The sequence below is a fragment of the Chenopodium album genome, chromosome 24 (assembly GCF_948465745.1).
Source record: "Chenopodium album chromosome 24, dcCheAlbu1.1, whole genome shotgun sequence".
Lineage (NCBI taxonomy): Eukaryota > Viridiplantae > Streptophyta > Magnoliopsida > Caryophyllales > Amaranthaceae > Chenopodium > Chenopodium album.
In genome coordinates, this window is record NC_137857.1 from 25,146,839 (window position 1) to 25,160,918 (window position 14,080).

The 14,080-nt window shown below is 37.3% G+C and overlaps 1 protein-coding gene across 1 annotated transcript in view; it reads left to right on the forward strand.

The window, feature by feature from the left end:
- LOC145611205 (phosphoglucan phosphatase DSP4, amyloplastic-like) overlaps nt 1-14,080 on the forward strand; it is a 44,852-nt gene that overhangs the window by 24,316 nt on the left and 6,456 nt on the right. Inside the window, exon 10 of the mRNA XM_081666500.1 lies at nt 2,802-2,858. Coding sequence (XP_081522626.1) covers nt 2,802-2,858 — 57 coding nt within the window. The remainder of the gene's footprint in view (nt 1-2,801; nt 2,859-14,080) is intronic.

Sequence of the window (14,080 nt, forward strand, 5' to 3'; positions counted from 1 at the left end):
ATGAATATCGAAACTAAACCCAATCTAAACTCCTTCCGGAGTTAATTGGCTTCTCCTAACATAGCCTCTATGCTTCCACACTAAAACCATATATTAGGAGGTGCAATCAAAGAATTATCGATAGAAATGAATCTCAATTAAGTCAACTTCCGTTTCTTGTTAGCAAAGAATCACCTTTAATCAACTAACAATGTGCACTTGCAAGAAGATCAAAGAATATCAAGCATGCAAAGGTTTAATCACAAACAACTCAATCCCAATATTACAAGCATGAACAAATAGCAACTACACCATCCCCACACCCTTGGCTAGATGACTACTCACAAATCATATTGAAATCAATATCAATCATCAAATAAATAAGCTTCAACATGATCAATAAGCAAAGAAGGAAAATCAAAGTAAGCAAACAAAACTAAATACAAAAGTAAATAAAGAGAGTAAGAGATTGCTCATTAATTGAAGTTGAAGATTTACAACGGATCAAACAAGCTTTTTCTTCAATATCCAAGTTCATCAATGAAAATCCACACTTTCTCTCTCTACTAATGATGTTTCTCTCTCCAGATTAGGGCTAACAATGTTGATAAGATCATAAAATAAGCTAATCCCTTCCATTACATAAAAACGTTCTAAATAACCGCCTAAAATAAACCGTACAAGCAGTTGGAAAAATGAGTTGGTCCGACCGAACAGTGGGAAGGTTCAGCCGGACCACAGGGTAGGTTCGGCCGAACCCTGGGTAGGTTTGGTCGAACCTCCCCTGATCTTGGTCTGGTCGAACTTGGGAGGTTCGGTCACTCCTGCAAAACGGCCATTTTCCAGCTTGAAACTGTCAAGGTGGTTCGGCCGCACCACAAAGTAAGTTCGGCCGCACCTAGGCTCGGCCACACCTTCAGGAGTTTCGGCCGAACCTAGTTGATTCTTCCTTCCTTCAGCTTCTCTTGATCTTCATGCTTCTTCTCCATGGCACGCCATGCATTCCAAAGTTCGTTCGAAAAGGCCAAGAACCTATAAAACAACAAAGAAACTCTAGTAAAACTATCAAAAGGGGAAAAAGAAAGAAAACACGAGAAAAGAAAGGAAAAAGCAAAACTAAGGTAAAAACGCTTAAAGAGGCTCAAACAAGTGCAAATGAGGGGAGAATCCTTAGAGAAAAGGGGTGGAAAAGTGGCATAAATGCCACTCATCAGTGCTCGCTAAAGTTTCGAGCCAATAAACCTGCTCGACTCGTGCTCGTTAAAGTTTCGAGTCGAGTAGCTTTAAAGTTTGACCCTTATATAATTATATGCCTTTTTTTTTTTGTTCACTTTATATTGTTTTCTTTTTAAATTTATTGTTAAAGATTTACTCTTTCATATGTTATAATATAAATTGACACTTATTAAGTGTCAAATTTGTTTAAACATGGTAAGTTTGTTTGTAAATTTTATATTAATAAAATAAATTACCGGGTGGCTCACGAGCTTATCGAGTTGAGTTAGAGCTTGCTCAACTTGTGCTCGTTAACATCTCGAGTCGAGTCGAATTCGAGTCGAGTTTTGACCGAGCGTTGACCGAGTTGAGTTCGAGTTGCTCGCGAGCTGCTCAACTCAATTAGCACCCCTAGTCGAGCTACTATAAAAGCTGTTACTCCATCTTTCGTTGATGCTTTCTGTAGAGTACATATTGATAACATGTGTTATTTGGTGGGATACTTTACTTTAGATCTCCTAGGCATTTGCAACTTACATTAGAGTTGCATCTTTTGACTTTTGGTAAACATTGACAAGAGTCAAACTCAAAACTCCTTGGTAAAATGCAAAATTTTATGTACTAGAAAGCAATTTCACACAATTATAACATGTTAAACTAATTTGTTTTTTGTCAGCAACTTCAAAATATTTTATACTTCCAATGATTTTACCTGTCCATCATCCAACCATATGGTGTAATGTAAATATGGGTTATGGTTATGCCTCTTCTCTTGTCCTTTGGTAAATGTATATGTTCTGCTGGATGTACAGATACAAGGTTCCCTACTGATTACCTCTTCATATAAAGAATTACTTTCATTTTGTTTACCCACTTCCTAACTAGAGTAGTCATTTTTTTTTTTTTTTTTTGAGTGAAACAAGACCTAACTAGAGTAATCAGTGACAGCTATATTCCTAATTTCATATCAAAACTGGCCAACATTATCCAGATAAACGTGTGTGTGTGTGTGTGTGTGTTTTTTTTTTTTATTTATTTTTAATTACATTTAAAGATAATGAAATATTTACTTACAACCTGTAAAGCCTAAGTAAACCGATACCTCACCTCACCTCCCCCCCCCCCCCCCCAAAAAAAAAAAAAATCCCATTTTGGATGTCCCGTTGAGTTTGCCCCATATTATAAGGGACAAATTCATTTCTCTCACAAACTTTATTTTTGGTCCCACCAACCAACCTGCCTCAACTTTGCTCCTCTCTTTATGAAGTGAACTTGATGTTATCTTTGTGGGACAGAGAGTACATTAATATGGTTTATGGGGCAATCTTTCAGGACAGAGTGAGTGCATCAGTTGTGTGTGTGTGTGTGTGTGTGTGTGTGTGTTTGTGTACGAGGTAGCCTATATAAAGTAAAGGGGAGATTGATTCATGACATTCATCTACCCAGTAGGTATTCTACCCTTGTGAAACAAAAGCTAAAATTAGTTTGTGTTTTGAGTTGGACTACTCTATCATCTACAAGTATATATTGATTAGTTATCACCTTTTTTTTTTTAATTTTTTATGCTACCTACGATGATAAATCTTATTGCTGATATTTTCTTGCAGAGCAAACGTTCTTGTTGCCCTAAATTGGATGCTATTAAAAGTGCAACAGCTGACATTGTGAGTTGTTTATTTGCAGACTTCATCCTTACAGTTCCTTTTGTAAATTCTCATTTAGCCTCCAATTGCTTTGGCAAAATCTTTATTTATTATTTTTTCTATTTCCTTGAAGAATGCATTTAGTATTTATATATGCCCTTTGGGGAAGAGAGAGTTTATAGTGTATTTGGATGGTACATATTGTTGGGGTTTGGTGAGTCCGACTCACCGCGGAAACAACCCCACCCGAGGAACCACTCGCAATAATTAAAATCATAAAGCATAAATAATCACAAAGAAAAGATAACGAATCTTACCCTCGAAGCGAGCTTCGCCCAAAACCCGGGGCTCTTACTTGAAAGCTACGAGTACGTCAAGCGCCGTGCCTCCGACGGTATCCACCCACAAAAAGTCGAACACAACTTTAAGGTCTACTACCTTGGGTATTTATAGAGTTTAAGAGTGTTATATGAGTTTAAGAGTTTTCCCAAAAATTATGGAATGCTCTTTTTAACTCACACTCAAGCACTTTACTCCAAATCCCAAGGTTGGTATTTATAGAGGAAAGTATGAGTGGGAATTTCTATCCCATCAATGTGGGATCATGAAATTCCTCAAATTAATTTAAAGCTAAATTAAATTAAAATTGCAAACTAATTATAAATCTACAAGTGGCATTACCATGTGAGATGGGTTGGTGAGGAACACATGGAGAGTAGGGGACCATACTTGCTCCCCACTCAATACTCTCCTTGTGCCACATGTCCTCACTCACTTACTCCCATTTTCCATACTTCCCCTTAACCCACGGCCCTATGGCCCGAGCCAAGCCACGAGCCAAGCCCGAGCCCGGCCCCGAGCTCAGCCCGCACCCAGCTGCTAGCACGGTGCGCTAGCTCGCACCAGCCAGCCATGGCTCGGCTTGGTGCTTGCTAGCCACCTTTGCTAGGACATTTTGCCCCTAGCATTCGGATGCTCGGGGCACTCGGATGCTAGGGGTATTTTTGGGAATATGGTCGATTTATTATTATTTTGCGCGTCTCGTCTTTTATTATTTTGACTCGACTTCCGACGATCGGTTTCGACGCTCTAAGCTCGAATTACCGACGTCTAAATATTTAACACTCGGGCGACGAATTAATTTCTTCCGAATTAATTCGTCGAGTTGGTTCGCATATATTTGCTTGGGTGTGACCCGAAGGGTTCAGTCAAGATTAAGCTGTAATATTAATTATATTAATATTACTGATCGGAAGCGGCCTCCACCCAGGCATTCCGATCACTTGACCTTACTGAATATATTAGCTTTCTAATAATTCTGAACCCGCTATCAGTATAATACACTTGTTTGAAGGACACCATTCCTTTCAATCTCCCACTTGTCCTTCCGGACAAGTGTGCATTTAGTGTATAGCCCTTATCCTATGTCTCTTCATGAACTACAGAGTAAGATTACTAGTCATCTCTGTTACGTCCAGAAGTGTTTCTCGAAATCCGAATTTGACTGTCAATAAGTAGATGATTTCTAAAATCCATCTGAGCACGGCCATGCATTTTTCACTGTCTCGCTCTTCGAGAGGCCATGTAAACAACAAGACATGTTCCCTATTGTTAGTAGGGGGACATTTCCAGCCTAATATCTGTCTTTATAATCCCCAGTTACGGCAGACGTTTGGCGGATACCAAAGCGGACCAGTACTCAAACAAGAGATCTCCCACTACTCATGGTCAAAGGAAAAGAGTTCCGATAGTAATAATGAGAAAATACTTATGACGATTTTTAAATCTCGTAAAGTATCCTCATAGGTCGATCCAGTATGGTTCTAAACCAATACCTGTGCAAATGATTTATATCCTCATAGCACACGAAACGGTGCTACAAATCATACTACACACTAATCTCTGATGGTCATCAATCGTCCACAAAATATGACCTTGATTAGGGATAATTTTCGATTAAAATATTCAATGTTCACTTAATAGGTGTTTCTTTATCCAAGCCATTGACTTGATACCCTATTTTGAATATTTATTAAAATCGAATGGACTCATTATTTAATTCTAAACCACAATTAAATAGTTTTGTGGAATATTTAGAAATATTTTATTCCACTATGAAACTTCACAATGTTTCATCTTATGATAAATGGTTTTTTCCCAAATGTTTTAAGAGTAGTACTCTTCATAAAACATTCATAGAAATCACACTCATATTTGATATGCTTGATTTCTTTCATGCAATTATGAATGTTGTCGTTCACTTATTGCATAGGTTTAGTTATAATTACTTTGCAAACCTTAGCATCTTCATTATCCACCATTTCCATAATAAGATGATAAAATTTTGAGAGTGTTAATGGATTACATGTGATTCAGGATTTATTGTCCAAGCAATGGCTCCCACTTATTTTCATGATTTGAGACCTTCTACTTGACAACCTACAATCATTAATGTTCAACAACGAACCTTTCCATTTAACATCTATCTTATTATTGCCTTTAAGGCAACAATATTCTCAACATATATTTTAGTAGACTCCTCGATGATGCCTTGCTTGGGTTTTACTCCAAGCGACTCACAACGATTTGGGATACCCTAATCACTTGTGATCATGGAAATTTTCCTTAGATTCCCGCACATCATATATGGATACACATCCATGTTACCATTCTCAAGCCACAACGCTTCTTGCCTCGTGCTTATAAATGGTTTCCTTGCTAAGGATCTAATCTTTGTTAAGGTTTGTGCTTGCAACATCAAAACTCAAATGATCTAATACTTAGATTAATGTCGATTGGTATTATATACGTACTTCACATGCTCTAAGCATGTAAGTCATCTGACGATTCCATATCATAGCCTTACACGATGGATTTAATTCTAGAATGATTCTCAATTTTATTCCATCCATGTGACCTTTAGCTCATACAGTTACACGGAGTCTTGCCAAATTGTTCGCTATATGATATGATTGAAAGTCTCTTACTAGAGTCTTTCTTGTTTGATTTAGTACTTAGCCTAGCTTATACTTAGTTCAAACATTTACTTAGCTTCATACATATGGGTCGAAAGCCTTTCAAAGTCCTTCATGTTTACCATGGTAATTTCCTTTACTCATTTAAACATTTTAATTAAGTCTATACCATAGAACTTAATTCCCAACATGTACTAAGTATCGTCTTTAGCTCGGTCCATTGTCGAAAATACTTTCAAATCTAAGCATTTAGCATTTGATAGTTGTTTCACAATAGAGTTCGTAAACATCTTGTTGGACCATTACTTTTGCTCCCACTAAACTTCTTGTTCATCAGAATTTCTATGTTTCTCCATAAGTCAATCCTCTTATTAACTTTATGAGAAAACACGTTCCAATTCCTTCATGCAATGCTTCCTTTAATCCCATGACGAATTCCATGTGCTTGCTTTCAAATCTAGCATTATTTAGATTTTCAAAACCCTTAGACTATTTCATAGTCACTTCCGAAATTCCATTTTGGGAAGGCGGTTTTGGTATCTATTTTGCCATATTTCATATGCGCAATTTTGCTAGATCAATCACGAAAAGACTTGAGCATTCCGATTGGTGAATGGGATTTTATTAAAATCAACTTCTTAAAATTAATTATATCCTTTTCAACCAACCTAGCTATGTATGCATATACATTTCCATATTTGTCAGTTTTCTCCTTGAAAACTTATTTGCAATCGATGGGTCTTTCACCTTTCATGCAGATTAATCAAGTTTCAAACATGATTTTCAAACATGGAGTCTATTTCGGATTTTCATTGGTTTTAACCATTATTCGGAATTTGGATTTGTCGTAGCTATCTTACAAGACATTATTCCTTTACTATCTAATAGTAAATAGTATGCTTGTAAGTCTTAGGTTTGTTTCTAACTTAATAGAAAATTTATAGGATTCAATCCAAGCCTTTGGTGAATTCTATACCTATACGGGGCAATTGCATCTGAGTTTTAAGGCGCTTTCAAAGCCCTTTTATTATGTTGATCTTACTCCAACATCTTTAATGTTTTGTGAGTAATGAATTCTCTTTTAAGGCACTTGTAAAGTCCTTTTGAGTATTCTTGATCAAACATTCTCATGAAGTCCTTTAAGGTCTTCCGAGATTCTCAGTTCTAGTTTGTTGCTAAGCTCGATGGTCATCGAGTTCATTTTCCTCCCACTTGTCATTTTGGAAACGTGTTACTTTCCAGAAAGACACTACTTAGAGCAACAAACAATTTTTGTTCTCAATTAGGATGTGGAGGTAATACCCGTAGTCTCACTTGAATGCTTACAAAGAGACATGTATATTGTCTTTGGGTAAAAGTTCGTTGTGAAACAAACAGTTAGCTCCTACTTGAGCTATCTTAGTCTTTATCGAGCCATTCAGCTCCCACTGAGTCACCTAGCTCTCACTGAGCCACTTTGCTCCCACTGAGCTAGTGAACTCCCACTGAAACTAAGAGCCTTAGACATATACTTGAAAAGACTTTTAGAAGTTATTTCTATCCATAACTAAATATGGCGTCCTTTCTTAGCTTCGACATTTTGTTTAGTGTAACATTAGTCATTTGTGCAAATCTTTAAGAACTTTATAGGAAGGGTTGTGAACCATCATCGTTCGAGTCATTTTCAAATGACACCGAGGTATCCGTGAAGACACACCATGTTCTTTGTGGAGTTATTTATGAAAATTTCCATTCATAACTTTGAGATAGTCACGCTTGGCTCAAGCAAACATCGCTCGATCTAATCTAGACGTTTTGATATCTTGCCAAGTCGATTCTGTACTTCACTGAACTCAAGTCAAGTTTGTTCACATTTGATGAATATAGCCATATCCTTTCAAATTCTTTGTGAAACGTTGAAGTAATTGAATCCTCTTTAGCCTTCGGAGTCAATTGTCTATACCAAGAACAATAGCTCTCTGTTCAACAAGGAAGATTTTCTTGTCTTAGAACGGTTCCAATTCGAGCAACTATCAAGAGCCTATCTAATAGAGCCTTGAGTACGTTCTTGTCGATGTGACATTTCTAAAGATGTTTGGAACGCAAATTAAGCCCATGACTTGAACTTAGTGAGTTTATCATGTTAGAGAAATGTTTGTTTATAATCAAGCATTCTTAACTCAACGCTTGGATAACCATCCCATTCAAATAAATCTCGCAACTATTGCTCATTACTTTGAATGTGAGTCTTTCCGTGTGTAAACGGATCAATTGCTGATTATGGAACGTAATAACCATTACTTGTTCCAGCCTTTGGCTTAAAAGGTCTTTAAACAAAACATACGACCTTACAACTGATGTAGCTCTTCTTGCTTCATTCTAAGCTTGTAAGTCGATAACTTAGCTTAACTTCAATAGTTTGAGGTCACTATCATAGTGGAACACTCGAGCAGTATCCGATACTTGTGAAGATAACGAATTGCTAAGTAAACTACAATAACATGAACTCATGAGTTGAAATGAAATCTAATTCCTTTTCTTCGTTCCTTCTTTCCTATATTTCTTATCATACAATATCTCATAATCTTACTTTAAGAATCATTTCTTTAAGTACCTTGATTCTTATACTTTGTTAGGCATAATCAAGCATCTAGTGCGCCGTAAAATAAAGTTCCATCTTTTCCATTAATTCTTACTCGAATTACTACATCAATGAGTCCTACTCAATTATGTATGATGCGAAAAGATACGTTGGTTGTCAAACATTGACAATCTTGAGTTTGCAACTCAATACCCCATGTTTTATCAAAACTACCTAGTATTTTGAATACATGATGTCCAACCGTCCTTTCGGACTTAGTTATAAAAGTCATTTATGAGAATTGTATTTTAGAAATGCTTTTCCTGTCTTTGAGAACTATTCTCAAGGATTTCCTTAACCAATCATGAAAACAATATTATTTGATTTAGAGTACTATGAATATAAGTGCAAAGTATAACCATTTATCAAGAACATAATAAGTTTGAAATTTAATAGCATTCATGCAAACTTCAATCTTATTAAACGTCTTATTTACGCATAAAAATTGTCCCTATTTGGCGAAAATAAGGCGATTCCAAGATCCGAAGAAACAAAGAGAGGTTAAGCATGCTTTGGCTTGTCTTAAACACTCAATCTTCTAGGGTAAGCATTGGCTTGCTAATGGCTCTAAGCCACTCTTGGTTAGACAATCGTCGCATCTAATGCATCTTTGACGATGTATTTCTTTTGCCACGGTATGTGAGGACTCCTCACTCATACCGATGAGTTAAACCAAAACCAACGTGCACACCCGGTGTGCCTTATGCCCCTTAGAGAAGTGATGGCACCTCGCTTTGGCGTAGCCTACCATCACCATCGTCCGGTTAGTAAGTGTTGTTTTGGAAAGGCAAGTTTGACTCAATATTATTAGGGACCTAGGATTCTATGTTGGTTGATTTAAGTGAACTTAACTAATCATCGCAACATCAAGAAAACCTAAACATGCATCTAACGAATAATTCACACACATATATATAAGCATAAAATATGAAGCGAAATTATAGATGCATATTGGCAACTAGCATGACCCCTTGAAATCTTCATATCTTCAAAAGGTCTTCATTTGCAATTTAAGGCTTTGTCTTCCAAGATACGCCGTCTTCAAGACTTAACCAAACTATGCAAAAACTAGTGTCTACAACTAGGAATAATCTAAATATTAAAGTACAAAAATACTTAACGGTGCGTAGACCGTATTTAGATTTACAAAAATACATAACGGCACGTAGTCCGTATTTTCTATCCTAGTCGGGTCCCACTAGTTGCCATTTCATAAAACCTGTGAGAGAGAATATATATATTCCATTCATCCATTCACTATTTGTGAATGACCCATGCAATTTACAAAATTAAAACAAGTAAAATGCATTTAAACAACGCGCGCACTAGTAACTAATCTAGGTGGTTAATCCGATTAACACGCCTAATTAAAACTAGTCAAAGTTGTTCAACCGATTATATAATTTACGTCATTAATAATTGAAGCTCCCACTAAATTCCGCATTTCACTTAATTAATCTAATTAATTAAGTCGGTAGCACCCAAACTTGTCAAAATGAAATTTTGCCAATGCCGCTCAAAACCGAGGCCTAGCCTCCCAAAATTTTAATTAAAATAAACAAAATTAATTAAAATAAATAAAGCGGCAAAATAATTAACATTAAGCCTACTACGGCTAGTCACCTCACCGCACCAAGCATACGCACACGCCAAAACCACGATCACACGGCCCACGGCACACGGCCGCGAGCTGCTGCCACGGCACAGCTGCGCGTGGCTGCTGCAGCCCGCGTGCTGCTGCCGCGCGTGTGCTGTTGCTGTGCGTGGCTGCTGCCGCGCGTGTGGCTACAAGCGAGGCGGCGCAACCACCTTGGCAGCCACATACGGGCTGCACAGCAGCCCGACTCGCCATGGTGGTGCATTGCCTCGTTTTCCGTGCCACAACCTTGGAATTTGATCCCTTTTTCGCGAGACAAAAATGATTAATTCTAAATTAATTTTAGAACTAATTTAGAGAGCAAAATAAAATTTTAAACAAGTCTAACTTAATAAAATTTTCAAAGTGCAATAACCAAAATAATTCCAAGAACCATCTTTAATTAAATTGGTTTAGCTTGGTGCAAAATAAAATTGAGGCAATTTCTCACTTTCAATTTAATCAATTTAAATTAAACTTGAGAATTTGACAAAGTAAAGGGAAGTTGGAAAAATATGAACTTTAATGTTCAAATGAAAATTCCAACATCTAAATTTTGTGAATCCTTGAAAATTATATCTTCCAACATGAAGATAACCAAATTTCTATCACAAAAATCAAAACTTTATGTTTCCAATCAACTCAAAATGATTAAAACAACAAAGTTCAACACAAAATAACATGGAATTTAGTGGTTTTTAAAGTTTCAATCACTTATCACAAATAAAGATTGAATCTTTAACACTTAGGAAGCCTCAAAATAAAATTTTCACACTAAAAAGCAATTAGTTTGCAATTATGTGAAAATAAATCAACCTTTAAGCATCAAATACTACCACGTAAGTGTGCTTTAAGGAGACATAAAAATGCAGAAAATAATGCAAATAATCAACCATATAATCAACAATTTATGCCATTAATTTCAAGGTTAGAAAAGACTTAAAAATTTTCGTCAAAAACGAAAAACCCCTCGTAAATGGCATTTCTGGTCAGAATTTGGCTAAAATCACAGCCCCCATGGGGTAAAAACCTTTCCAGAACACGTTTTCCACCCAAAATTCACTAGTCTTGGGCGAAAATCTGGGTTCTAGGCAAAGTCGACATTAAAAACGGGATTAAAATAAATAAAACCGAGTACTAATCTAATTAGCAATATAAACCAGAAAAATAAGCCAAAATAAACCTTGAAAAAACATGATTATAAAAATAAACGAGCGGGGCTCCGATACCGCTGTTGGGGCCGACTCACCGCGGAAACAACCCCACCCGAGGAACCACTCGCAATAATTAAAATCATAAAGCATAAATAATCACAAAGAAAAGATAACGAATCTTACCCTCGAAGCGAGCTTCGCCCAAAACCCGGGGCTCTTACTTGAAAGCTACGAGTACGTCAAGCGCCGTGCCTCCGACGGTATCCACCCACAAAAAGGCGAACACAACTTTAAGGTCTACTACCTTGGGGTTAGCAAGGTCCGACCAAATCCCGAGTGTTATATGAGTTTAAGAGTTCCCAAAAATTATGGAATGCTCTTTTTCACTCCCACTCAAGCACTTTACTCCAAATCCCAAGGTTGGTATTTATAGAGGAAAGTATGAGTGGGAATTTCTATCCCATCAATGTGGGATCATGAAATTCCTCAAATTAGTTTAAAGCTAAATTAAATTAAAATTGCAAACTAATAATAAATCTACAAGTGGCATTACCATGTGAGATGGGTTGGTGAGGACCACATGGAGAGTAGGGGACCATACTTGCTCCCCACTCAATACTCTCCTTGTGCCACATGTCCTCACTCACTTACTCCCATTTTCCATACTTCCCCTTAACCCACGGCCCTATGGCCCGAGCCAAGCCACGAGCTAAGCCTGAGCCCGGCCCCGAGCCCAGCCCGCACCCAGCTGCTGCTGCGGCTGTGGCGCGGTGCGGCTGCGGCTGTGCCTAGCCGCGGCTGCTAGCACGGTGCGCTAGCTCGCACCAGCTAGCCATGGCTCGGCTTGGTGCTTGCTAGCCACCTTTGCTAGGACATTTTGCCCCTAGCATTCGGATGCTCGGGGCACTCCGATGCTAGGGGTATTTTTGGGAATATGGTCGATTTATTATTATTTTGCGCGTCTCGTCTTTTATTATTTTGACTCGACTTCCGACGATCGGTTTCGACGCTCTAAGCTCGAATTACCGACGTCTAAATATTTAACACTCGGGCGACGAATTAATTTCTTCCGAATTAATTCGTCGAGTTGGTTCGCATATATTTGCTTGGGTGTGACCCGAAGGGTTCAGTCAAGATTAAGCTGTAATATTAATTATATTAATATTACTGATCGGAAGCGGCCTCCACCCAGGCATTCCGATCACTTGACCTTACTGAATATACTAGCTTTCTAATAATTCTGAACCCGCTATCAGAATAATACACTTGTTCGAAGGACACCATTCCTTTCACATATAGTATGTACCATTTTTTTTGTGGGTAACACCATAAAATTAGTTATCCTCCAATTCATAAATAAGTAAAAATTTTAATTGTATTCTAGTAAAACATCTACATAAAATTGTAGTCTTAAATTAGCAATGTTCTATTTGCACCATTATTAATATTTTGATAATTTATAATTCCCTCAGGCCACATATTCCTTTCAGTAACTTTCTTGTATTTCACTCCTATTGTTGAGGTTGAGGCCATAAGATTGCAACTTGCATGTTGTAGTAGACTAGTAGCCCTAGTATATTAAACCAAATAACTAGTTACACGTGTTAATTGTTTTTATGATCCAATAAGTTCCAAAAATTCTCTTGTTCATAGTCACCGTCTTCAGATCTGACCTTGTGCTCTAACTCCAGTTTGTAGAGGAAATTTGTGTGACCCTAACCCCCTTTCTAGTGGCAGATAATGCTGCTTGTGACTGAGGACCTTGAGTAACCCTAAACCCTTAAAGGACAACTTCCCACCAAGCATGAGTATGTTAGTATATGAATCCCTTAAGAGGAGGGTTTACTTTGTTGGTATATGTAGTGCAGTCAAATTTCTTTAAACAAAACTTAATGTTCGTTATTTTGGTAGGTTCTTACATATTCTCTTGACGTGCAATGTAGGTCCAAATCTTTCTAGTTAAGAGGATATTCTGACTATCAAGCAAAGTCTCTTGTGCCATTTTGTAGTACTGTAGCCACCTTGTGAATCATGGATATTTACGAAATGGTACTATTTAGTTTGAAAACTAGTCCTATACACCAATATATGTCCTAAAGTCACCTAACTCAAGACTACTATCGTCTAACCACTCTTAACTATGAAGTATCTTAGCATGTCATACTATATGAACCCGTAAAACACTTCTTTTTTGTTTGTACATATTGCATAAAACCTTAAAAGCATCAAAGTGCGAATAAAAACCAAGCTTCAATAATGCAAGTGGGAGTAACTCCGCGAGAATCAACTTGATCTACCCTGCAACATAACCTCAAATATTGACAAAAATGAGTTAAATTGGAAAGTGGAAACACTACTTTTTGTCTCGGATTCTCTTCAAGCCAATATATGATTTTAAACTTGTGCCCCTTCTTACAAGCACACACTGTCTTTGTCACAACCCAACTTTGTACATGCAAAGTAGGTAAACCTTTTTCCAACAAAGCTCACACATTTTACTTCTCATATCTCACCCTCTCATTAAGTCTTGGTGGTATGAGGGGCTCACACAATTCTGCACATGACAATCATCTATGTTATAACCACTCAGAATATATACCTTGTCCAACCGGATCTAAGAAACATCCACAACTTGGTATACAAGAATTGAATCTCCCAACTAAAATATATTTTCTGTGCCATCCAATTCTAAAACTAATAGATATATTTTTAGGAAAAATTGCCCGGAATAATCCGACCTTGGCCTCATCTGCCCAAAATAATTTCCCCTTTGGATTATTTTTTAATAATCCGACCTTTATACCCAATCCGCTTCCGATGGTCCTAGATGACTTGAAACCGGCTAAACAAGTTATCAT